The following is a 23,155-nucleotide window of genomic DNA, read 5'->3' on the forward strand; positions in this document are numbered from 1 at the left end:
GCGCGCGCCTTTGTGCGGGCTCCCGTCGCCACGGCAACCGCGCGGGCAGGTGGCGGCCGCTGGGCGGGGTCCTGCGCGGCCCCGCCCCCTCCGCCCGTCAGTCAGGCCGCGCGCAGCCCACCCTGCTGGGGGGTGCCCGACCCCGCCCCTAGCCGTAACGAAGGGCAGCGATTGGTCGAGGCGGCGGACGGGCCCCGCCCCCTCCGCGCAGGTTTGGGTGAGAGGCGATCGCGGACCGGGATCGCGGCTGGTGCAGCCGGAGCGGAGCGGAGCGGAGCGGGAGGTACCGGGGGTTCGGGGGGAGCGGCGGCGGCGGCGGCTGGGCTGGGCATTTTCGCACGTTCTCGCACCGGCGGGACCTGCCTTGTAGCGTATCGCGACGGGTGGGGCAATCGCGACAGGTGCGCGTGTCGCGACAGGGCGGTGGTGTCGCGACGAGGCGGGGAGGGGCTCGCCTCGGCGGGGTGTGGCGGCGGGGTCTCTCCCTCCTCACCCGAACGGGCTTCGTCTCCTCCCTCCGTCGGCGTCGTGTCGCGACCGGGTGCGGAGCAGCAGGTGCGGCGGGGCGCGGAGCACCGGGGAGACCGGGGCGGGGGAGGGGGTGGGCGGCGGCGGCGGCGGGGCCGGGCCATTGTTCGGCGGGGGCTCCCGGGCGGCCCCGCCCCGGCTCGGAGCATCCTTTGTGCTGGGCGGCACCGGGCTTTGTCTGCGGGGCCGCCCCGGGGCTGGCGGGGCCGGCACCCCCCGCGCCCCCCGGGAGCCGGCCGCCGGGACCCCCGCCCCCCGCCGCGCCGCCCCCGCCCCTGGCCCGAGGGCTGCAGGACCCTCTGTGCGGTGCCGCAGTGTCGGGGACCCCGTGGCGGGGGGGTGTGGGGGGACACCCGCCGCTGTGGCAGCGCGCCCCCCGCCCGCGCGGGTGTGGCCGGGCCGTGGCGTGCCGAGGTGCCCGCGGGGACCGGCACCGGCTGCTCACAGCGCCCCGGGCTCGGCGGGAGCGGGGGGCGGCTCTGCCGGAGCATCCCTGGCCCCTTCGCCCCCGCATCGGGGTCCCGCGGGGCAGCCCGGGCCTCCCCGTCCCACACCCCCGCATCCCCGTACTGGACCCTCCTCAGACCCCAAGACCCCCCCAGGACCCACGTATCCCCCCCAAACCCCCTCCCCGACCCTCCCCAGGTCACCACACCCCAATATCCCCCCCCAAACCTCATCCTGACCCCTCCCAAGACGCCCTCCAGACCCCCACCAACCCCATATCCCTCCAAGCCCCATCCTGACCCCTCCCCAGAACCCAAGAATGCCCCGACCCCCCCCAAGGCCCCTCCCCGGACCCCATATCCCCATCGTGGCCCGGGGGGCGGTCGGTGGGACCCCAGTAGCGGGGCAGGGCAGCACCGGAGCGGGACAGCCTGGCTGTGTCCCAAAGGGACCCGGGGGAGGGTCCCAGGGGGTCCCGGGCAGGGCGGGTGTCGGGGGTCTCAGCGGCACAGACAAAAGCGGGGGCGGCGGGGGGGCCGAGGGTGCGGAGCAGCCCCCAGCCTCGCCTCGCCGCACAATGCGGCTCTGCGTGCGCCCGCGCCGCAGCCCCACCACCCCGGCACAAAGGCCCAGCAGCAACACCCCCCCCCCCCCCCGCCCCAACAGGTGCCCCCCGGCAGCCCCCGTGCCGGGCAGGGGTCCCTTTGTCCCACCAGGGTCACAGCTGTCCCCATGTCCCAGCCCAGCAGCTGGGGGGGCCACCAGCCCCCCGAGATGGCCGCCCTGCTTTGTATGCCGGGAAGCGCCACCGCGGCCCAATGCCTCCCAGGGCTCGGCCAGGCCGGCGGCAGCGCCCAAGGACAGCCGTGCCAGGACACGGCATGGTGGCTGTGCCGGGCAGGGGGTCCTCGAGGATGCTTGTGGCCCCCCCAGTGCTGACGCTGCATTTCTGCCCTGCCCGGGGAACCTGTTGTCTCACAGAAACCTCCCGGCTGCCGCGCCGGCAAGCAGCCACCGCTGCTGCTGACGGCTGTGCCGCTGCGCCGCAGAGGCTCGCCAGCGAGAGCCCGGGTGTTCCCAGGGCAGGCTGTGCCGCGCTGGTACTGCAGTACGGGCTGGGGAACAGAGGGGCAGAGCCCTTGGGGGTGCTCAGTGTGAGCTGGGGGGGGACTGGGTGTGAACTGGGAGGAACTGATGTGCCAGGCAGTCTGCGGTGGGCAGCCTGGGCTGGGCACGGGGACCGGCATGATGGCTGGAGCGTTGGCTGGCGGCGATGCCCAGTGCTGGGGACGCGGTGCCAGGGCGGCATGGCGGGTCCCTGAGGAGGGGGCAGGACAGGGGCCTGGGTGGGGGGAGCGTGGTGGCGGTGGCGTGGGTGGCTCGGTGGTGGCCGAGGCCGCAGGCGGCATGTCGAGCTGCCAGACCTTGTCTGTCCATCGTGTCCAGCCCACGCCGGGCTCGCCCTCGCCTCTGTCCCTGAGTGATGCTCCATCCCCACAGCCAGCGCTCTGCCGCGCTCCCCCCTCCCAGGCGGGGCTGTGTGGGACCCCGCGGCATGTCAGGTCCCATCCCTGTCTGTGCAGCACCCGACACAGTGACTTGGGGGGCACAGTCACCCCCTCCCTGAGCTGCTGTGGACCTGTACCATCCTCTTCCCCATCCCACCTGTGCCGGGGGGCTCTGCCTGCGCCACACGCTGAGGGGGGGCTGCGGCACCGCCGGGAACCAGCACTGGCTGCCTCCCCGCACACCGCCCTGCTCCAGATCCGTCACCCATCACAGCAACCCGCTTTCATCTCGGGGCGCCACACATCTCCCTGCCGCACCCCAGTTCCTGTGCCGTGTGAGCACCATCCTGCCTGGCCCACCCCTGTCCCGGGGGGGCTCAGTGGGTGTCACTGCAGCTCCTGTGGTCCCTCACCCCACCAAGGTCACTCTCTGCCCCGACATCTCACCCCACCCCGGCTGCTGAGGGAGCGGAGGCTCGGCACATCTGCAGCTGGCATCGTCCCCCTCGTCCCCGGCAGTGCAGCCGTGGGTCCCGGTGCCCCCCAGCACAGCCCTTGCATGGGGCAGCATCTTCCCCAGGTACCTGAGGCAGAGCCCGGGGCTGGGGGGCAGCGGGGGGCAGGTACGGGCAGGGGCTGCCCCAGCATCAGCCGGGCTGGGTGCCGGTGCCCAGCCTGCCGCGGCGGCCCAGTATCCTGCACGAGGAGCTGCTGCCGGCGGGGAGGTCGCTGCCGTCCTGCCTTGGCCCCTATGGGGACCCGTTTTCCTCTGCCATCCCTCGGCAGCCGTGCGCAGCAGCGGCATTCCTGGCGGGGCGGGGGCTGCTTTTCCCAGGAGCGTTCCCCACGGCGTGAGAATGCCGGTGGGACCCCGGCAGATGCTCGCTGCCATCCTGTGCCGGGGTGAGAGCAGTGGGACGAGGCACGGCTGGCTCTGGGCTTAGCCCATGGCAGAGCCCCGGCGCAGGAGCTGGGCGTGGGAAGAACTCCCGGTGCAGGTTGTGGCCCTGCGGTGGGCACAGCCGCTTGCCCTCCCCGGGGCAGCTGCTCCTGCCCGCGGCGCCGGGAATGCTCAGCTGCTGGCAGGGCCCAGCTTGGCCCCACCGGCCACTGCGGCTCCCCGCCAGCTCCGGCGCCTGGGGAAGCCATTTGCTGCCGAGCCGGCGTTCCGCTGGGCAGCTGGGAATCACTGGCATGTGCTCGGGACGATCCCTTTGCAGCGGTGCCCCGGCATCCATCAGCGGCAGCAGGGCTGCGGGGGCACCGGGACACCCCCTCGCCACGAGGGACTGTGTCACCCACCACAGCATCCTCTGCCCCATGGCCCATCGCTGGCCGTGGCGCGGTGGCAGGGACAGCGTGTGCTGTGCCTGTCCGGGGTCCTGGGGAGACAGGGGTTGGGTGGGTGACGGGGTCCTGATCGCGGCTGGCGCTGCCATGGGCTCTGTGCCGTGGTTGTGCCGGCACAGCCGGGCAGTGCCGTGCTGCCCACTGGCGTGCCCTGGCCTTGGTCTGGAGGAGGGGAGGTGTGCCTGGCCCCGCTGCCGTCCCTGGGGGGGTCTCTGTGGTGGAGCTCTGGGGGGGTCGCGCTCCCGGGGCATCTGTGCAGCCGTTGCGCACTGTCCCCGCTCAGACGGGTCGATCGTGTTTGACCTTCGTCTACCGAACCAATTATAGATCGTGTCTGGGGATGCCCCTCGCCGCCGGGGGGGTGAAGGTGGTGATGGGGCAGTGTGGGGGGCTCCGGCAGAGCTGGCACCCTGCGGGGCCGTGGGACAGAGACCCCGGTGAGCAGTGGCAGCCCCGGCACTCTGTGCCAGCCCCATCCACCCTACGGTGCCGCTGGGACAAGGCGGGCAGCCTGCCCCAAGCGTGGGTGTTCGCACCCCGGGGAGAAGCGCCAGCAGCGTCCCCTCGGCACATGCGGCATCAGCAGCCGGGGCTCGGTGCCCTCCCTAGCCCCGGGGTCTCTGCCCGCAGCCGGCTCACGTCGCCAGGGCAGGGGGGGCTCGGCCGGGCGGCAGTGCCAGACTCGGCGCCCGGGGCCCCCCCTCCTCTCTCCGCGGATTTCCCGGGATAATCCAGTGTTGACATGGCCCAGGGCGGGGATGGGCATGGCGGATGCGCAGCCGCGGGGCTGCCCGGAGCCCTGCCTGCCTGCTCCGGCTCCCCGCGCCGAGAAGGGGCACTCGCCCCCGCGGCGGCAGCACCGTGCCAGCCCAGGACCCCCGGGGTGGGCAATGGGGGTGAGGCCCCAGCTCCGGGGGGCTGCGTGGGACGGGGGCACCCTGTGGCCGCCCCGGGGCTGACGCCTGCCCTCGCAGCGCCATGCTCGCCAACGCGGCCACCATGCGGATCCTCATCAAGGGGGGGAAGGTGGTGAACGACGACTGCACGCTGGAGGCGGATGTCTACATCGAGAACGGCATCATCCAGCAAGTCGGCCGCGAGCTCATGATCCCCGGCGGGGCCAAGGTCATCGACGCCACCGGCAAGCTCGTCATCCCCGGCGGCATCGACACCAGCACCCACTTCCACCAGACCTTCATGAACGCCACCTGTGTGGATGACTTCTACCACGGCACCAAGGTACTGCCCGCCTGCAGACCCCCCCGGTCCCGGTGGGTGCTGCGGGGTGTCGGCACGGAGCATCCGCAGCCGAGGGGGATGCCGGGCAGGCGAGAGCGTCCGGTGGCTGGATCCCACCGACGGGAGCTGCATGGCGTGGGCAGGCTCTCTGCCCCGGCACTGTGGGCAGCAGCGTCGGCTCCACCGGCAGCCTGGCACGGCACTGCCTGCCCCCACGTCCTGTGCCGCAGGGCCCTGCCACGGGCCGGCGGTGCCGTGCACCGGGTGCCGCAGCCTGGGGGTGTCGAGGGGCCGGCGTGGGCTTGTCCCGAGCGGTGCCGGGGCAGGCTGCCTCCAGCGCCCCACACAGAGCAGCCATTGTGCCGTGCCGGCGCTGGCCGTGCCTGGCCCCGAGGTGCCCCCGGGCATCCCTGGGCAGGGGGCTCGGCTCTGCCGCCACTGCTGCGGCAAAGGGGTCGGGGGGGTACGGTCCCATGCCACAGCACAGTGAGGGGCACGGAGATGTTCTGGAGGGCAGGGGGTCGGTGCAGCCACCATGAGCACCCCGTGCCGTGCCTGCTCCCCATCCCGGCAGGCTGCATCGTAGCACCACGCCGGCCCCACCGGCCCGCAGGGGCCAATTGGTAAAGGAGCTTTGGGGATTAGCTGGGCTGGGTGAGCCGGGGACGCCGCCGGTGTGATGGCGCCCGCCTGCTGCCCACGCGTGCTGGGGCGGGGGGGGCTCCCCCTGCAGCCCCCATCCTGCCGGGGCTGGGCACCCCCATCCCGGATCGGGCCCCACACCGGGGGGTGCGGCTGCGGGGGCTGCGGTGCCCATGGGCAGCCCAGCCAGAGCGTCCCCGGGCACCCCAAATCCAGCGGTTGGTGCTGGGGGGTAGTCAGCGCCGTGGCGGGCGGCAGGATGGGGCTCTCCAGATGTGTCGTGCGCCCAGATGTGCTGCTGCACATCTGCAGGGCAACACGGGGGCTGGTTGCACCCCAGGGCGCTGTGGGGGGATCCCTGCCCAGCCCAGGGCCCCCACTTGCCTGCTGGCAACGCCGCGCCACCACTGCGGCTCCCCCAGCCCGGCCGCCCAGGAATGAGCCCTGCTCGTAGCCGGGCAGGATGAGTGCCACCCGCGGCGCTGGGCAGCATCGCGAGCCCCGGGGGATGAGTCCCGTGTCCCCCCCCATCACTGTCCCCCGTAACGCGCAGGCGGCGCTGGTGGGAGGGACGACGATGATCATCGGCCACGTCCTGCCCGACAAGGAGACCTCGCTGCTGGACGCCTACGAGAAGTGCCGCAGCTTGGCCGACCCCAAGGTCTGCTGCGACTACGCTCTGCACATGGGCATCACTTGGTGGGCGCCCAAGGTGAGCCCGGCCGCCGGCACAGCCGCTGCCCACCAGCAGGTGCCGCGGCCGGGGGGCTAATTCCCGGCCCCGCTGATCCCATTAGCCGCTTGGTGGGGTGGGCTGGGCTGGGCCGAGCCCCCAGGCTGCCTTTTGAGCTGCTTTGATCTGGGCTCAGCGGGGCAGGGGGTCCCCAGGGGGCTGAGCCCCTCGCCAGGGCGGGGAAGGTGCTGCTGCTGCTCCACGGAGGGCACCGGGGTGCCCGTGCACGGCAGAGCCGACTTGGGGGACCCCATCCTGAAGGATGACCCCCCTCCCTGGGCGCTGGCCCCGCTCGGCACCCAGACCCCGTCCTGTGGCACGGCTCAGCCCCTGCAATCCCCACCAAAGCTGCCGGAGCAGGATCAGGCCCACGCCGCAGGGAGACCCCGGCCCCCGTGTGCCCCGTGCCCCGGCCAGACCCCCCCCAGGCAAGGGGGGAGCAGGGGCTGGATGGGGACGGAGCGGGTGCATCCCGGGGTGCGTCCCAGCACCGGCACACCGGGGATCCAGCAGTGCCAGGGCCAGATCACAGCGCGGTACGGCGAGCAAAATCCCTCCCCCCAGCATCTGTCACTCCCCGCGTCACCCCGGGGCGCGCGCACAAATCCCACATCTCCTGTCCCCAGGGGGCGAAGCATCGGTCCCTGCCCCGTGGTGGGGGGCACCTCACCCCACACCCACCCCTTGGCAAGGGGGGGGCGGGTGCCACGGCTGCCCGCACGCCCCAGAGTTGCCGTGTCACCCCCCCGCACCGTGCTGACCCCCCCGTCCCGGCGCAGGTGAAGGCGGAGATGGAGACGCTGGTGCGGGAGAAGGGGGTGAACTCCTTCCAGATGTTCATGACCTACAAGGACCTGTACATGCTGCGGGACAGCGAGCTCTACCAGGTCTTCCGGGCTTGCCGCGACATCGGGGCCATCGCCCGGGTCCACGCCGAGAACGGCGAGCTGGTGGCCGAGGTGAGCGTCAGGGACGAGGGGTGCCCGGCGGCGGTGGGTACCACGCACGGGCATGGGGGCAGGCAGCGCTCGTGTCACCCCCCCAACCCTGCCATCCTACTCCCCAGGGAGCGAAGGAGGCGCTGGACCTGGGCATCACGGGGCCGGAGGGCATTGAGATCAGCCGGCCCGAAGAGGTAGGTGACTGCCGGTGTCACCGGGGTGTGGGTGGGATGCCTCTGGAGCATCCGTGCCACGCACCCATCGGTGCCATCGCGCCGTGCCCCAGCCGGGACGTCATGCCATGCAGTGCCATGCCATACGTCTCACTGCCCGCTCTCTCCGCAGCTGGAAGCCGAGGCCACGCACCGCGTCATCACCATCGCCAACAGGGTGAGTGGTCCCGAGCTGGGGGGGGTCCCCTGCTGCCGAGGGTCCGCGCTGGGGTGTCCCGTCCCCCCCCAAGCGAGCCGGGAGCATGCGGCTGTGCCGGAGCGCAGTGGGCATTCCCCTCATTGTCGCATCTGGGGGTGGGCGCCCCATGGAGCCGGGGTGCCACAGGGATGGTGGCACTGACCCCCCACCCCCCCCAATCTCTGCAGACCCACTGCCCCGTCTACCTGGTGAACGTCTCCAGCATGTCCGCGGGGGATGTCATCGCCGCCGCCAAGATGCAAGGTAGGGGTCCCCAGTGGGGATGGATGTGGTGTGTCGTCCCCCCCGGCGCTGGAGTGGGATGTGGAATTTGGGGCGGGGTGGGGGGTCTGGCCACATGTGTGCTCAGGGGCGCACGCGTGGACACGGAGCTCGTGCCCAGCCGGGGGCACACGCTGCCCGCCGAGATACCGACACGGGCAGAGCCCACACGCACGCCCCTCGCACGCTTGCCCTTGCACACCCGCCCTGCTGCCCCCCAGCCCCACGCGTGTGCCTCCCCCTCCCCGGCAGGGAAGGTGGTGTACGCGGAGACGACCACGGCGCACGCCACGCTCACCGGGCTGCACTACTACCACCAGGACTGGTTCCACGCCGCCGCCTACGTCACCGTGCCGCCGCTGCGCCTGGACACCAACACCTCCGCCTACCTCATGAGCCTGCTCGCCAAGTGAGGCACCGCGCGCGCCCCCTGCGCCATGGGCACCCCCTCCCTGCGGGCTGTGCTGCCGCACTCGCCGGGCACCCCACTGCCAGGGCACGGCGCTCTCCCGGTGTCCGGCATGCCCAGGCGTCCTGCTCCCGGCTGCCACGCTGTCCAGCTGCCCCGGCACCCCGCTCCCCTGGTGCTGCGCTCTCCAGACACCCCGTCCTTCGGGCACCCCCCTCCTCGGGCTGACCCTCGGCACCCCGCCTGCCCACTGCTTCGCTTCTTGGGCAGCGGGCTCTCTGGGTGCCCCCCTTCCCCGACCCTGAGCCCCCTCGGGGTCTCACTCGGCAGGTGGCGCGTCTCCCGAGCATCCGCTGAGCGCCTGGGCTGCGGGGTGCTGAGCTCCCCGGGCACCCCCTGCATGCTCCATCCTCTGGGTGCTCCATTCACTGGACACCCTGCTCCCTGGGTGCCGAGCTCCCTGGCCGTACCCCCCTGTGGGTGCTGAGCTGCCTGGGCACCCTGCTGCAGGGGCACCCCACTCTCTGGGTGCTGAGCTCCCTGGGCATACCCCTGTGCGGGTGCTGAGCTCCATGGGCACCCCACTGCACGGGCACCCCACTCCCTGGGTACTGACCTCCCAGAGCACTGCGCTCCTGGGTGCTGAGCTCCTGAGCACCTCACTGCACGGGTGTCCCACTCCCCAAGCACCCTGCTCCACGGGTGCTGAGCTCCCTGAGCACCCCACTCCTGGGTGCTGGGCTCTGTGGGCACCCCCCTGCACGGTCACCCCGCTCCCGAGTGCTGAGCTCCCCGGGCATCCTACTCCTGGATGCTGAGCTTCCTGAGCACCCCGCTCCCTGGGCACCCTAATCCTCTGAGCTCCCCACCGAGCTCCCTGGGCACCCCACAGCATGGGCACCCCACTCCCTGGGTGCTGAGCTCCCCGGGCACCCCACTGCGTGGGCACCCCACTCCCTGGGTGCTGAGCTCCCCGGGCACCCCACGCCTGGGTGCCCTCGGCAGCGCTGCCCCGTCCCCCCGCAGCGACACGCTGAACGCGGTGGCCTCGGACCACCGGCCCTTCAGCGCCAAGCAGAAGGCCATGGGCAAGGAGGACTTCACCAAGATCCCCCACGGCGTCAGCGGGGTGCAGGACCGCATGAACATCATCTGGGAGCGAGGCGTGGTACGGGGGTCCCCCGCCCCTCCCCTGCCCCCCGGCTCCCCGCCATGGGGCTGTCCCCCCGTCCCGCACTCAGGGGGACTCGGCAGCGGGTCCCACTTGGGCTGTGCTGCCCCCAGCGTTGGGGGGAGGGGTCCTTTCCCCAGGTCCCACGGGATGTCCCATGGGGGGGGTTGTTCTCCAGCATGGAGATTCTCCCTGGCGACAAGTGATAGGACAAGAGGAAATGGGTTCAAGTTATGTCAGGGCAGGTTTAGATTGGATATTAGGAAGCATTTTTTCACTGAAAGGGTTATTAAACATTGGAATAAGCTGCCCAGGGAGGGGGTGGAGTCGCCATCCCTGGAGGTGTTTAAGAAGAGGGTAGATGAGGTGCTTAGGGACATGGTTTAGGAGTGGTGGTGTTTTTATCAGGGTAGGTTAACGGTTGGACTTGATGATCTTAAAGGTCCCTTCCAACCTCACTGATTCTATGATTCTATGGGGGTGGGCAAGGGGCTCCCCAGTGCAACCCAGTGGGTCCCAGCAAGGGACTGGGCTGGGGCAGGATGCGGCTGCCTGGCGCATCCTCACCCCCCCAAACTCCGGCGGCAGGTCGGGGGCAAGATGGATGAGAACCGCTTCGTGGCAGTGACCAGCTCCAACGCCGCCAAGATCCACAACCTGTACCCCCGCAAGGGCCGGATCATCCCCGGGGCCGACGCTGACGTCGTGGTCTGGGATCCCGAGGCCACCAAGTAGGCACAGCCAGCGGCGGCGGTGGGGGGGGCACCGGGGAAGGGTCTCCCCATACCGCCTGTCCCCCCCCTCACCGCCCCGTCCCCCCCACCCAGGACCATCTCGGCCAGCACCCAGGTGCAGGGGGGGGACATCAACCTCTACGAGAACATGCGGTGCCACGGGGTGCCCCTGGTCACCATCAGCCGCGGGCGCGTGGTCTACGAGAACGGCGTCTTCATGTGTGCCGAGGGCACCGGCAAGTTCTGCCCGCTCCGCTCCTTCCCGGACTCTGTCTACAAGAAGCTGGTGCAGCGGGAGAAGGTAGGGGGGCAGCGGGGGCCGCGCCGGTGGGTGCTGTGCCGCGGCGTGGGCAGGGCTGCCGGTGTCATGCCACGCCGTGCCGTGGTCAGTACCACCCTGGAGCGTCACATGGCGGGAGCGCAGCGTGCCTCGCGCCGGGGACGGACGGCAGTGGCAGTGCCCGGCTGGGCGAGGGGGTCCCTGCGCATGGAGGACCCCCCCCAGCTCCTGCCCATCCCCGGGCCATGGCCACGTGCCGGCGGTGTAGAGGGTTTGGGGACGGTCACCCCGGGCGCTGCTGCGGCCATCCCGACGCGTGTGTGAGGCTCATGATAAGTGTCAGGACCCCCCTGACCCCCCCCCAGGCTCTCTGCCCTTTGCCGGGTGCCCCCTCCGCAGCCCCCCCGAGCGGTCCCTCTGCTCCCAGTGACCCCACACGCACCGGGGCAGGGACACGTGTGGCTGGGTGTCCTGGTTTGGGGCGCGGGGACAGGAGGGGACCCCAGGGCACACGTGTGTGTCCCCGGGATGCATGGCAGCTCTTGCCTACCCCCGGGGGGGACTGCAGAAGCCCCTCTCCTCCTCTCTTCCCTCCCCCCGTGCCCTCATCCCACAGTCATCTATTGCTGACCCACTGTGGGCACGGGGTACGGCCACCCCCCTGGTGTCCCCCCCGGTGTCCCCCCCTGCACTTGTGGGTCCCTGGGGCTGTGCCGGTGAGACCCCCGGGAGCTGTGGCAGACCCCGGCGCTGGGGACACCTTGTGACCCCCCCCACCTTTTGCCAGCCCCTGCCCAGCAGTGGGGGATGTGCTGTGGGGGCTCGATGTGGTGCCGGTGCTGCGAGGGAAGGGGCCGGCCGGGGACCCCCGCACCGCGCTGGGGAGCCGGGAGCTGGTGGCCGGCTGAGGGGGGGCACAGGGCAGGGTCCTGCCGCTGCATCTGCACCAGGCACCACCTGCGCCGTGCTGCGGTGGGGGGGGTCGGCTTAGCATCGCCAGGGGGGCTGGGGGCTGCGCCGCCAGGGTCACCCACCTCCCCCGACCCCTGCTCCTGCCCTGGCACCGCTCTGCACCGCAGCCTGGCCCCCACCCCGCTCTGCGCCCCCTCTCCCCACGCCATAGCGTGCCCTAGCCCCCTTCCTCCCCCACGCACCCCCCACACCCCCTGCCCAGCCCATCCGCACCCCACCGTAAGGCAGTGGCACCCCGAACCCCGCTCACGCCATGGGGCACCCCTGTGCCCCCCCCCGCAGCCCCCCGCCCACCGCAGCGTGGTGCACCCCCACCCCCCACCCCCATTCTGGGCTGACCCTCTCTGCTTTTTCCTTTTTTCTCCCTTCCGGCAGAGTTTAAAGCTGCGGGGTGTGGATCGCACCCCGTACCTGGGGGACGTGGCCGTGGTTGTGCATGCCGGGAAAAAAGAGACGGGGACGCCCCTGGCCGATACGCCCACCCGGCCCGCCACGCGACACGGGGGCATGAGGGACCTCCACGAGTCCAGCTTCAGCCTCTCCGGTAAGAGCGGGGCCGCAGCGGGGGTCCCGGCAGCCCCGGCCCCGCAGGCAGCCCCCCGACCTGGGGCTCGCCGGCAGCCCCGCATCCGGCGGCTCTCCGGCACCGGCTGGGCACTCGCCTCCCCGGGGTGTCCACACCATCACCTAGGGTGTCCCACCACCACACCAGGGTGCCCCCTCCCCCGCCCAGCGTGTCCCCCTGCCACCACAGCGTGTCCCCCCCCTTCTCCCGGGCAGGGGGCCGCGCCGCCCCACTGCTCCTGCGGCAGAGTAGGGAGCTGACCCCATCCCCGGTCCCGCAGCCCCCGCAGCCCTCGCCCGTCCCTCTGTGCACCGTCCGTTGCGTGGCCGTGCCTGGCCGGGGGGGCCGTGCCGGGCAGGGGGTGGCCAGGGCGGGCAGGAACTGAGCCGGCGCGCGTGTTGTTTGGCCCCAGTGGGTGCCGTTGTCCCCCAGAGCAGCACCAGAGGGGTGGGGGACATCCCGTCGTCCCACCGCGCAGCCGCCGTGGCGCTGCCCTGCGCCAGGCAGGACGGAGCCGCGTGCCACGCTCGGGCAGGAGCGGGGCTGGCTGTGTCCTGCTCCATCAGCTGCGGCACACCATGCTGCCGCGCTCACCGTGCCTCGGTGCTGGCTGTGCCGGGGCCAGCAGCATCCCTGCCGCCATCCCACTCGGTGCTCCCGGCAGAACTGCGAGCATCAGTCCCAGCACGGCCGGTGCTGCATGAGGCACCGGTGCTCTGTCTGCGGCACAGCCATGGTGGCAGCGGGGCTGCCGGAGAGGCGCGTGGGATGCGGAGCACCCGCTGTCCCCACGGTGCTGGTGGAGGGCTGGGACCGGGATGCCATGGGGATGCCGGCCATGCTGGGGGTGCCGCGGTGGCCGTCGGACTCTCGCCCCGGTGCCACGGTGGCCGTCAGGCTCTCGCCCCGCTGCCGGCAGCCCTGACGCCCATCTGTCCGTCTGTCCGGCAGGTTCTCAGATCGATGACCACGTTCCAAAGCGAGCTTCGGCCCGGATTCTCGCTCCCCCCGGAGGCCGGTCGAGCGGCATTTGGTAGAGCCGGGGACCTGTCCCCCAACTGAGGACCAGGCGCCGGCCCCACGCCGCCCCCCCCGGGACCCCGGCTCCGGCGGGGCTCCCCTGGCAGCGGGGGGCTCTGCCTGGCCCCCGGCCCGGCCGCGGGGCCGCAGCGGCAGCGTGAGCCAGCAGCCGGCATGGCGGGGGGCCGGGGGGCCGCGGCACGGCCGGCGGGAGGGAGGGGGCCTGCCCCGGCCCTTTTCTGTTTGCACGTTGGGTTTGGATCCGTGAAGTTTTGACTTGTTTGTGCATCACGTGGAAATACTCTGAAGTGGTTTGTGTCACTAGCGTTAGGGGACAAGCAGGGACCCCCCACCCCCGGCCTGCCCCCCCCCATCCCTGCACCCCCCACCCCTCCTCTCCCACCCCCACGCGGGACACGTGACCCCTTCCCACCCCCCGGCAGCGTCACGGCACGTATGCACTTGCACGAGCGTGGTGTTGGCACACGCGTGTGCATGGCCTCAGTGAGATGCTCACTGCACACACGCGTGCACCCCTCCGTGCAAGGTGCCGGCAGGCTCCTCGCTGCCGCGTGTGTGTCTACACGTGTGTGTCACACCACGCGTGGTCTCGGTGAGATGTTCACTGCACACGCGAACTCCTCGGCACATGTCCACGTGCGTGCACACGTGTCCCCATCCCTCTGTGCACACTGCCGCACCGGTGATGCTCCCAAGTACCTGTGGCTGCTGCCGGTGGGACACGTGTGCCCGTGGGACGCGTGTGCCGGTGGGCGCGTTCCAGGCGCGCGTGGCCCCGGCGGAGCAGGGTCCCCGTCCCCCCCCCGGCCGCGCACTGGTGCTATGGGGCGGGCGCCCCGCTCCCCCCCAGCTGTCCCCCGGGGTCGTGTCAGATGTGAGTTGTCCCTTGTGCACTTTTCCCCTAGGTGGTCCCTGTAGGTGTGCGGGGGGGGCCGGGGGGCGCAGCGCGGCGCGGGGGTCCTGCCCCCCCCCCCCGGGTAGTTGCGTTTTGGCGGGTTTAGGAACTCGCGGTACGTTTCTGTTCGCTCATTAAAGCCCCTTCTCACCGCGCCGGACTCTGCGCCTGTTTGGGGGTTCGGGGGAGGCTCTGCACCCCCACCCCTGCCGGGGTCCGGGGGCAGCCCAGCGCTCACGGGCGCGTGGACATACGTGTGCGGGCACACGCGTGTGCGGCGGTCAGCCCCCACCCCTGCGGGACGCCCCCGGCTGAGCCGCCGGCACCCTGGCAGCACCGGGTCCGGCAAATGGCCCCCGGGCCGGGGTCCCCGCGGCTGCGGCAGAGGGGGCGAGCGGGAGCGGGGGGTGCGGGGAGCTGCCACAGCCGCAGCCCGGCCCTGGGGACAGGGGGGTGTGGGGACGTGGGGACACAGGGACGTGGGGTGTGGGGTCATACGGGGTGTGGGAACGTGGGGACATGAGGGTGTGGGGATGTGGGGACATGGGGGTGTGGGGACATGGGGGTGTGAGAACATGGAGACAATGGGGACATGGGAGTGTGGGGACACAGGGACACAGTGGTGTGGGGGGACAGGGGTGTGGGCACATAGGGACGTGGGGACATGGGAACACGGGGACATGGGGACATCAGGGACACAGAGGTGTGGGGCCACAGGGAAGTAGCGACACGGGGACATGGGGGTGTGGGGACATGGGGATAATGAGGACACAGGGGTATGGGGGCAGGGCGGGGACACGGGGGTTTGGGGACAATGGTGACACACACACGGGGGCGGGGGGTCTGTAGGGCGGGGGGGGCGTAGGTGGGGGGGGGCGAAGGGTCCCGGGGGCTCCGGGGGTTGCGGCCGCCGCCGCCGCCAGGGGGCGCTGGGGGGGGGGCGGTCCGGCGGCCGAGCGTTGCCGTGGTGACGGGAGAGGGGGCGTGGCCGGCGCCGCGTTGCCATGGCGGCGGTTGGGGCGGGGCGGGGCATGGTGCCGGGCCCCGCCCGCGGGCAGAGGGGAGGCGGCGGCGGCGGCGCATGCGCGGGGCGGCCCGTGCGGTCCCGGCCCGGTCCCGGCGCGGTGCGGAGGGAGCGGAGCGGAGGGCGGAGCGGCCGCGGCCCGAGCGCGGTGAGTGTGGGGCGGGGGGAGGAGGGGGGACGGGACGAGACCGGACAGCACTGCACCGGGCCGGGCCGCCGCCATCGACCCCCATCCCGCCGCCGCCGCCGCTCCCCCGGGACCGGGCTGGAGGGGGCGGGGGGAACCGGGGGATGGAGCGGGCGGGAGACACCGGAGGATGATGGAGCGGCCGGGGCGGGGGGGTCCCGCGGGGCCGGGGGCGGCGGCGGGTTCGGCCTGACTCAGCGGCCGTTGCCACTACGGCCCCGGTTGCGTCTCCCGCAGGGCCGCGGCCCCGGTACGGCACGGCACGGCACGGCACGGCAGGGCACGGCACGGCACGGCACGCCGGGAGCTGTAGTCCCGGCACCGGCGGGGCTGCCCGGTACCGCGCAGCACCGGTCTGGGCATCGTCACGGGGTACCGGGCATCGCCGGGTACCGGGCATCACCCCGGGAGACCCCCGGGCTCAGCGGGTCCTGCCGGGCCCGGGTCGCCGGCGGGTGCTGGTGTGGGGTGACGCTCCCGGCATGGCTCGGACAGCGCGGTGCCGGCCGGCCCGGCGACCCGCCAAGGCGTGATGCGCTCCCGTCCCTCATCCTCATGGCGGCGGTGGCCTTGGCACGGTGGCCTTGGCACGGTGGCAGTGGCCCTGGCACGGCGTGCCGCGGGCAGGACAGCAGCACCAGCACCAAATGGTGCCTGCTGCGGTGTGGGTCAGGATTAGGGGTGACGGTGCCCATGCTGGTGCTCCCCCACTGGCCATCCCTGGGGGACGGCCATCCCCGTCTCCTGCCGATGACCTTCTCACCGTGCGGAGAAGAGCAGCACCCCAACGCCGGGGTGTGGGGTGCGCAGACCACATCCCCCCAGTGCCGCCGGGGACGCCGTGTGCCACCACGGTGGCTCCATCCCATCGCGCCCCTGGGGACGGCTGTTCCCGGTGAGCAGCACCGGGGCGGCCAGAGCACGTGGGGGCTGTCCTCGAGGGGCTGGGGGCTGCTCTGCCGCCACCGGGCGGACCTGCCGGCATGGGTGTCCCCCGCCCCAGCCATGGGGTGCCGACGAGCGGCTCTGCCCTGCACCAGCTCCGGCAACCACCCAATTTGAATCATCAAAAGGCACCCGGCATTAATATTTCAGGGATGCTGTTGCAGGATGAGGATGCCGGCGCGGGGGGAGCCAGCGCGGTGGGAGGCGCTGCCGGCGGCACCGCGCTCTGCACATGCTCCAGCCGCTGCTATTTCAAGTTATTTAGGTTAGCGGGAGCGGAGCAGGCAGGGGACCCGTGAGGCCCGGCCACCGGCCCGCGCTGCCCCGCACCCCCCTCCGCCGGGCACCGTGCACCGAGCCGCCAGCTCCCCGGGCACGAGCAGCTGGTTTCCCTCGCCACGGGCTGGGACGGGCGCTGCCGCCTGCGAAAGAGCCAGGAAACCAGGAAAGGTGCCGGGGGATGGACCCGGTGGGGAGCTGGGGGCTGCCTGCGGCCGAGCAAACCCCTCTGCCGCGCACGGGCTCTGGCACAGCGTGGCGCAGCATGGCATGGGGATGCTCCTTGGGGTCAGGGGAGCGGCGTGGGGGGGACATCTGCGATGGCCGGGGGGATGGGGGTGAGCGGCCACCCTGGCCGGCACTCTGGTGATCCTGCGCGCTGCCGGATCAGCCAGGCAGCACCGCAGCGGCTCCGTGCCGTGCTCAGCCCCCGCTGGGTTGTCTGCCACCCCCCTCGCGTATTTGTCACTTGAGAAGCCACCGGGACGGCTCCCAAAATAGAAGCTGCCAGTCACAGCAGCCCAGCTCGCCCCGGCACGGCGGTGCTACCGGTCCGGCACCAACCGGCCCGCTGCCTCGGCAGCCACAGCGGTGCGCAGTCGGTGCCCAGCATTGGCAGCCGGCACTGGCACCGCCGCCTCGGTGCTGAGCAAACACGTCCGGCACGGCCGCCGGCCTCATTCTCCTCCCGCTTTGTTTGGCCAGAGCGCGCCGGCCCCGGCCCGGCGAGGGCTGCGGCGTGGGACGCCGGTGCCCGCCATCAGTGCGAGGAGCCGGGCTGGACGACCTCTCCGCGCCCCGGCGGGACGGGGCAGAGACACGCGCCCCAGCGTTTTGTTCGCCGTTGGGCCTTGATTAGCGGCCGGACAATTAAAATGCAGCGGTAAGCATCCCCGCTGCCCCGTCAGCACGGCCGGCGGGCGCAGCACGGGGTGCCCTGCGCTGGCGGCACGGGGCGGGGGGGCTGCCCTGCATGGCGGGGGCTGCATCCCGGCACCCCACATCCCCCCCCCACCGCCACTGCCGGCAACCTGCTTGCGCAGCGGAGGCACTGCCGGCATCAAGGGCAGGCGGCGGGATGGCACTGCCAAACCGGCCACAGCTCCCCGGGGACCCGGCACCCGCAGAGCCGGCACAGCGCTCACCCAGCGCCGAGGCAGCCATGTGCCAAGCCCCGCGCCAAAACAGCTCCTCTCCCCACGGCTCACCAGGAATCGGGGCTAAATTCTTATTTTTATGACTTTTGTTAGTAAAGCCAGCAGCAGAGGCAGCCCGGCTGGGCTGACAGCTCCCTGCTCCGAGTGCGTCCATCACCCGGCGTCGGGGCTGGGGCGGGCAGCGGGATGGCCACTGCCCCGGCCTGAGGGCAGCCGCCGGCGTTGGCTTCCCTGTCATTACGCCGGGGCGTGCTCGGCGCTGCGGCCCAGCGCTTTGAAGCCCGGCGCGGTGCTTCAGAGGGTGGCGTACCCCAGTGAGCGTCCCCTCGCGACGCCAGTGGCTCCGGCTGCCCCACGTCACCGCCGGCTGCTCGGTGCCGGGACGTGTCGGTGCTCGGTGGTGCCGCGTGCCAGAGCGGGCTCAGGGTGCTGCCAGACGGGCTCACGCGTGCGGCAGCGTGTGCAGGAGTCGGGGTGAGGCTGGCAGCGGCACGCCAGGGGGTGGCTGGCGCGGTGACACCTGAATTCATCCCGCGGTGAAACCCGTCCCTGCGGCTGCCGGCATGGGCCTTGGCTTGCTTTGGCAAAGTGGTTGCACCAAGGTGCGGGGCACTAATGCCAGCAGCTTGCCGGGAAGCGCGGTGGATATGCCGGGCGGTGAGGGGTGGGGGCTCACTCGGGGGGCTCCTCCAGCCCGGCCCGGGCTGGGATTGGGGTGTCCAGCAGCGCGGCGGCTCCCTGTGCCAGGAAGGCTCCTGCCGGCCACTGGGGCTGCTTGCCTGAGCCGGCGGTGAGCCGCGGTGCGTTCCCACATCCCTGTCATTGCGGCTCTGCTGTGTGCGCAGGGCACTGGCAGCTGCTCCCGGCTATTTCGGGAAAGGACAGTGATGGTCTGGGGGGTGGGGGTGGTTCAGCTGGCGGTTGGCTCCTCGCTGGGCTGGGCCGGTAGCCCCCTGCCCCTCAGCAGCCCCCCTGCCCACCCCGGCAGTGGGCAAGCGCCGCTGTGTTCCCAGCGGCACCGCGGCGGCTGCACCGCAGTGCGCGTGGCTCTGGCTCTGTGCCGCGCGTGACTCAGCTCGGCGCTGCTGGAGGGAGGGGACCCCTGCCCGCACCCCGACCGGCACTGCTGCCGGCACCATGGGGGGTTTTGGTCCTCACCAGCTGCCGGGGAGTAGGTTGGTGCCCACCACACCGTGCTGGGGGCTGCGGGGGCCTCATTTCCAGCTGCTCCGGCAGCTAAAAATACCGACACCCCCACTGCGTGCCGGCGGCGCGGCCATGTGGGACGGGACGGGGTGCTGGGGGTCCCGGCCCCGGTGGGAGGACGGTGGCTCAGCTGCCGGTGGCGGTTCCACCAGCCAGGGTGTACGGCTGTGCCGGGGCCGGCATCGCCGGTGCTGAGTCACGGCAGCACCGAGGCTGCGAGCGGGAGCGGGGGGGGGGGGCTGCGGCTGCGGGTACTTCCCCCCCCCAAAGTGGGCACCCAGGGGGATGGAAGCACCCCACGCCCCCCCCCCATTGCTCCCAAACCCCCCGTCTGCCCGGGACCCCCCCCGGGCACAGGCAATGCCCCCCCACGCGATGCCGGGGGCTGCGGCAGTGGGAGAGCGGAGCTGGGGGGGCGATGGGGGCGGGTGATGGGGGGTACCCCCCCCCCGAGCCCCCGCTGGCAGCTGGGCCTGAGCCCCGGGGAGAGGGAAGCGGATTAATGCTGCCGCTGCCGCCGCCGCTGCTGTGCGGGGAGGGGGAGACGGGGGGGGGACAGCGCGGAGGGATGGGGACCGTCCCCTCGGGGAGGGGGCGGCGGGACGGGGACCCCACTCCTGCAGCCGGGACAGTCCACCTCCAAAGCGTTTGGCAGGAGATGGTGGGACGGTGTCTCGGTGCCCCCCACCCCCCATCTCCGGCTCCCCGGTGCTGCGCCGTGCCGGGGCCGCGGCTGTGGGGGTCTCGGCTGCCGCGGTGCCCTCCGCCATCTGGGAGCGGGCGCGCGGCTGTGCCGGCCGGCAGATGTTGCCCCTCTAAGCCGTGCTCTAATGGACCCCGATCCCGGCCCCGGCAGATTAGGCAGCCAGTGAGGGCTGGGAGGGGGGGCCATAAGCTGCTTATGGGCCTCACCGGCCCCCCGGGAGCCCCCCGGCCACGCTCCAGGAAGGAGCAGTGCCCTCAGTGGTGCCTGCGTCCCCCCCGTGAGCCGCATCCTGCACCGCATCTGTGTCCTGCGGTGGGTCCCACTCTCGGTGGCACCCCAAATCCCGGCTCTTCCAGGGCGGTGCTCCCCCCCAAACCTCCCCGGGTGCCCCCTGGTCGGGCAGGACACCGCAGGGACACCAGGGACCCCGCCATAGCGGGGGGTGCGGCCAGGGTGGGGGGTCCTGCAGGCAGCACCGTGGCACTGGTGTATCCCCCCAGTGCTGACCCCGACATGGGACGGGCGCTCCAGTGTGGAGTGGGGATGGGATGGGATGGGATGGGATGGGATGGGATGGGATGGGATGGGATGGGATGGGATGGGATGGGATGGGATGGGATGGGTTGGGATGGGATGAGATGGGGGGCACACGGGGGTACCGGCACCGGCGTGACGGCCGTGTCTCGGCAGCTGGGGCATGGCCGTCAATGTGTACTCGACGTCGGTGACCAGCGAGAACCTGAGCCGCCATGACATGCTCGCCTGGGTCAACGACTCCCTCCAGCTCAACTACACCAAGATCGAGCAGCTCTGCTCAGGTGGGACGCGGGTGCCGGAGGGGGGAGGACACGGCGGGGACGGGACGGTGGCGGGGTGCCCCCTGACGCCGCGGTGTGGGTCCGGCGCAGGGGCTGCCTACTGCCAGTTCATGGACATGCTGTTCCCGGGCTGCGTCCACCTGCGGAAGGTGAAGTTCCAGGCCAAGCTGGAGCACGAGTACATCCACAACTTCAAGGTGCTGCAGGCCGCCTTCAAGAAGATGGGAGTGGACAAGGTGGGTCCGTGGGTTGGGGGGGACAGGCTGCAGCGAGGGGGGGTGGTGCCGGGAGGGCAGCCCCACCAGCCCCTCTGCCCGTCCTTCACCAGATCATCGCAGTGGAGAGGTTGGTGAAGGGCAAGTTCCAGGACAACTTCGAGTTCATCCAGTGGTTTAAGAAGTTCTTTGACGCCAACTACGACGGGAAGGAGTACAACCCGCTGCTGGCGCGGCAGGGCCAGGACGTCGCGCCCCCCCCAAACCCAGGTGATCACATCTTCAACAAACCCAAGAAACCCATTGGCACTGCAGGTAATGTCGGGGTCCCCCGGTGAGCGCTGCCCCCCCGCCCTCCCGCCCGGCCTCCTGCACCCCACGTCGCTCTGCCCGCGGCCGGGCGGCCGTCCCCCGCACCCCGCGCCCCCCCACCCCTGCCTGCGCCCCGCTCCGTTGCCTGCCTGCCTGACACCGGGGGGGGCGAGCGGGTCTGCGGGGACCCCCGGGGCAGAGGGGACGACGGAGGGACCCGCGGGGAGCTGGGCAGGGCCTGGCTGCCTCCATCTTCATGCTCACCCCCAGGTCTGGGGGCGGTTTGTCCCCCATGGCTGCCACCCCCCCGTGCCGTGCCATGCCGTGCTGTACCACCATGGTGCCCGAGTGCCACTGTGGCGATGCTCTGTGGGCACCATGGGCTCCCCGTGCCGGCACCACGGGAGCAGATCGAGGGCCGGACCCCCCATCCCACCCCAAACCCCATCCAGGCCACAAGCACCCCTCGGGGTGGGGGGGGGGGGGCTGGGGGTGAGATCCGCCTGGGGAAACTGAGGCAGGGGAGGAGGCTCGGGGCAGGACAGCCTGGAGCCGCGGCTCAGCCCCAAGCGCTCTGCCTGCCCTTGCTGCCGGCCGCCCCGCACCGTGCAGGGGGGGCTCCTGCCAGCAGCCCCCCCCAGGCCGGCATTAACCCTTTGGTCCCCGTCTGCCATCAAGTCCCCCAGAGGACCTCCCCCACCGGCCCCAAGAGCACGTCGAACCCGGCCCGGCTCAGCAACGTCCCCAGCAGCATCCTGCGGAAAAACTCCCCCGCGGCCCGTAACGGCGGCACCGAGGCCGACGCGCAGATCCTGGAGCTGAACCAGCAGGTAGGGCAGGGATGGGATGGGGCTGAGCACCCCCCGCCCCCGGGGCGACCCTCCACTCCCGGCCTCGGGCTGAAGGCTGCGGCCCCCCCCCCGCCCCCTGTCCTCCCCCTGCAGCTGATGGACCTGAAGCTGACGGTGGACGGGCTGGAGAAGGAGCGGGATTTCTACTTCAGCAAACTGCGGGACATCGAGCTGATCTGTCAGGAGCACGAGAATGAGAACAGCCCCATCATCACCGGCATCATCAGCGTCCTCTACGCCACGGAGGTGAGGGCCGGGCACCGCTCCCGCCTGCTTTCCCCCCCACTTTCCCCCCCACAGGACCCCATCCTGCTCTCTGGGCTTCCCCAGGGTGAGACCCGCCCCTTCCCCACGGCTTCTCATGGCCTCTTTCCCCCCATGGGGTCCCTGGAGGGGGGGGTGGGCTTTGCCACAGGCTTTGCACCATGCCGGGGGGCAGCCAGGAGTGGGACCCCCCCCCCCCATGCCACGTGGCCCCCGGGCTGACGGCCGCCCGTGTCCCCCCCTCCCCGTCCCTGTGCCAGGAGGGCTTTGCCCCGCCAGAGGACGACGAGCTGGAGGAGCAGCAGCCAGAGGACCAGGACGAGTACTAGCCCCGGCACGCTCCCCCGCCCCGCGCCGTTCCCCCACCATAGACATTCGAGGTCCGAGCCTGCGCGCCTCGCCCCGCACCGTCACACGCCATCGCGGTCTCTGGCGGCCGAGCCCGCGGCCTCGGCGTCCAGCAGTGCCGGTGGGAAACCCACCGTCTCCATAATAAATAGGTGTCCATCCAGCGCGGAGCACGGCCGTACCTACACCGGGGGCCGCGGCGGGGGGGGGGAGGGGTTGGGGAGGGGGCTCTCTGGCCGCTGAGCCCGGGGCCCAGCCCTCACCACCCCCCACCCCATATTTATTTCCATTGTTCGCCTCCGGTGCGAGTGCCGCAGCCGCCCTGGTGCCCCCCCGCCTGCCCCACGGTGTGAGACGAGAGGGAAGGACCGAGTGCTGGGGGGGGCGGCGGTGGTGGGGGGGGTGTTTTGCCCCGGAGCCTGCGCGTGGGGGCCGGTGGCCCTGGGACCACTGCATGAAGTTTGGGGGTGGGGGGGTCGGTGCCCACCCGGCAGCCTGTGGGGAACGCGGCTCGGGGGAGGGAGGTGTTGCTGCGGGTTCCTGAGAAGATGAGAAATAAGCGCTGGCTGAGGACGGGGGGGGGCTGTCCGCTCGGGCGGGCAGCGATGGGGGGACACATGTGGCCACCGCAGGCCGGGACAGAGGGTCCCGGGGTGGGAGCCTGTCCCCGCCGCGGCCCCCGTCCCTCGCCCACG

General features: G+C 72.1%; 2 protein-coding genes across 4 annotated transcripts; both read left to right on the forward strand.

Moving 5' to 3' along the window:
- Window positions 1-4,811: 4,811 nt before the first annotated feature.
- DPYSL5 (dihydropyrimidinase like 5) lies at window positions 4,812-13,249 on the forward strand (the record flags this gene model as incomplete). Its single annotated transcript, XM_082480560.1, has 12 exons — window positions 4,812-5,072; window positions 6,268-6,426; window positions 7,227-7,406; window positions 7,514-7,582; window positions 7,734-7,778; window positions 7,988-8,063; window positions 8,334-8,490; window positions 9,517-9,658; window positions 10,250-10,392; window positions 10,489-10,696; window positions 12,023-12,191; window positions 13,164-13,249. The coding sequence occupies 12 exons, from the start codon at window positions 4,812-4,814 to the stop codon at window positions 13,247-13,249; spliced, it is 1,695 nt and encodes a 564-aa protein (XP_082336686.1).
- A 1,994-nt stretch (window positions 13,250-15,243) lies between these two features.
- On the forward strand, window positions 15,244-22,623 carry MAPRE3 (microtubule associated protein RP/EB family member 3). Of its 3 annotated transcripts, none has more exons than XM_082481060.1 (7): window positions 15,244-15,320; window positions 20,343-20,470; window positions 20,561-20,706; window positions 20,799-21,000; window positions 21,676-21,827; window positions 21,942-22,094; window positions 22,373-22,623. In XM_082481060.1, exons 2-7 carry the CDS (start codon window positions 20,350-20,352, stop codon window positions 22,439-22,441), a joined length of 843 nt encoding a protein of 280 aa, XP_082337186.1. In that variant the 5' UTR covers window positions 15,244-15,320; window positions 20,343-20,349; the 3' UTR covers window positions 22,442-22,623. The 3 variants fall into 3 exon arrangements, with proteins under 3 accessions (XP_082337186.1, XP_082337187.1, XP_082337185.1); XM_082481061.1 differs by lacking the exon at window positions 15,244-15,320 and adding an exon at window positions 17,151-17,466 and having other exon boundaries at window positions 20,799-20,955; XM_082481059.1 differs by lacking the exon at window positions 15,244-15,320 and adding an exon at window positions 17,154-17,466.
- The last annotated feature ends 532 nt before the right edge of the window (window positions 22,624-23,155 follow it).

This window comes from Vanellus vanellus (assembly GCF_965231255.1).
Source record: "Vanellus vanellus genome assembly, chromosome: 3".
NCBI classification, from domain to species: Eukaryota; Metazoa; Chordata; class Aves; order Charadriiformes; family Charadriidae; genus Vanellus; species Vanellus vanellus.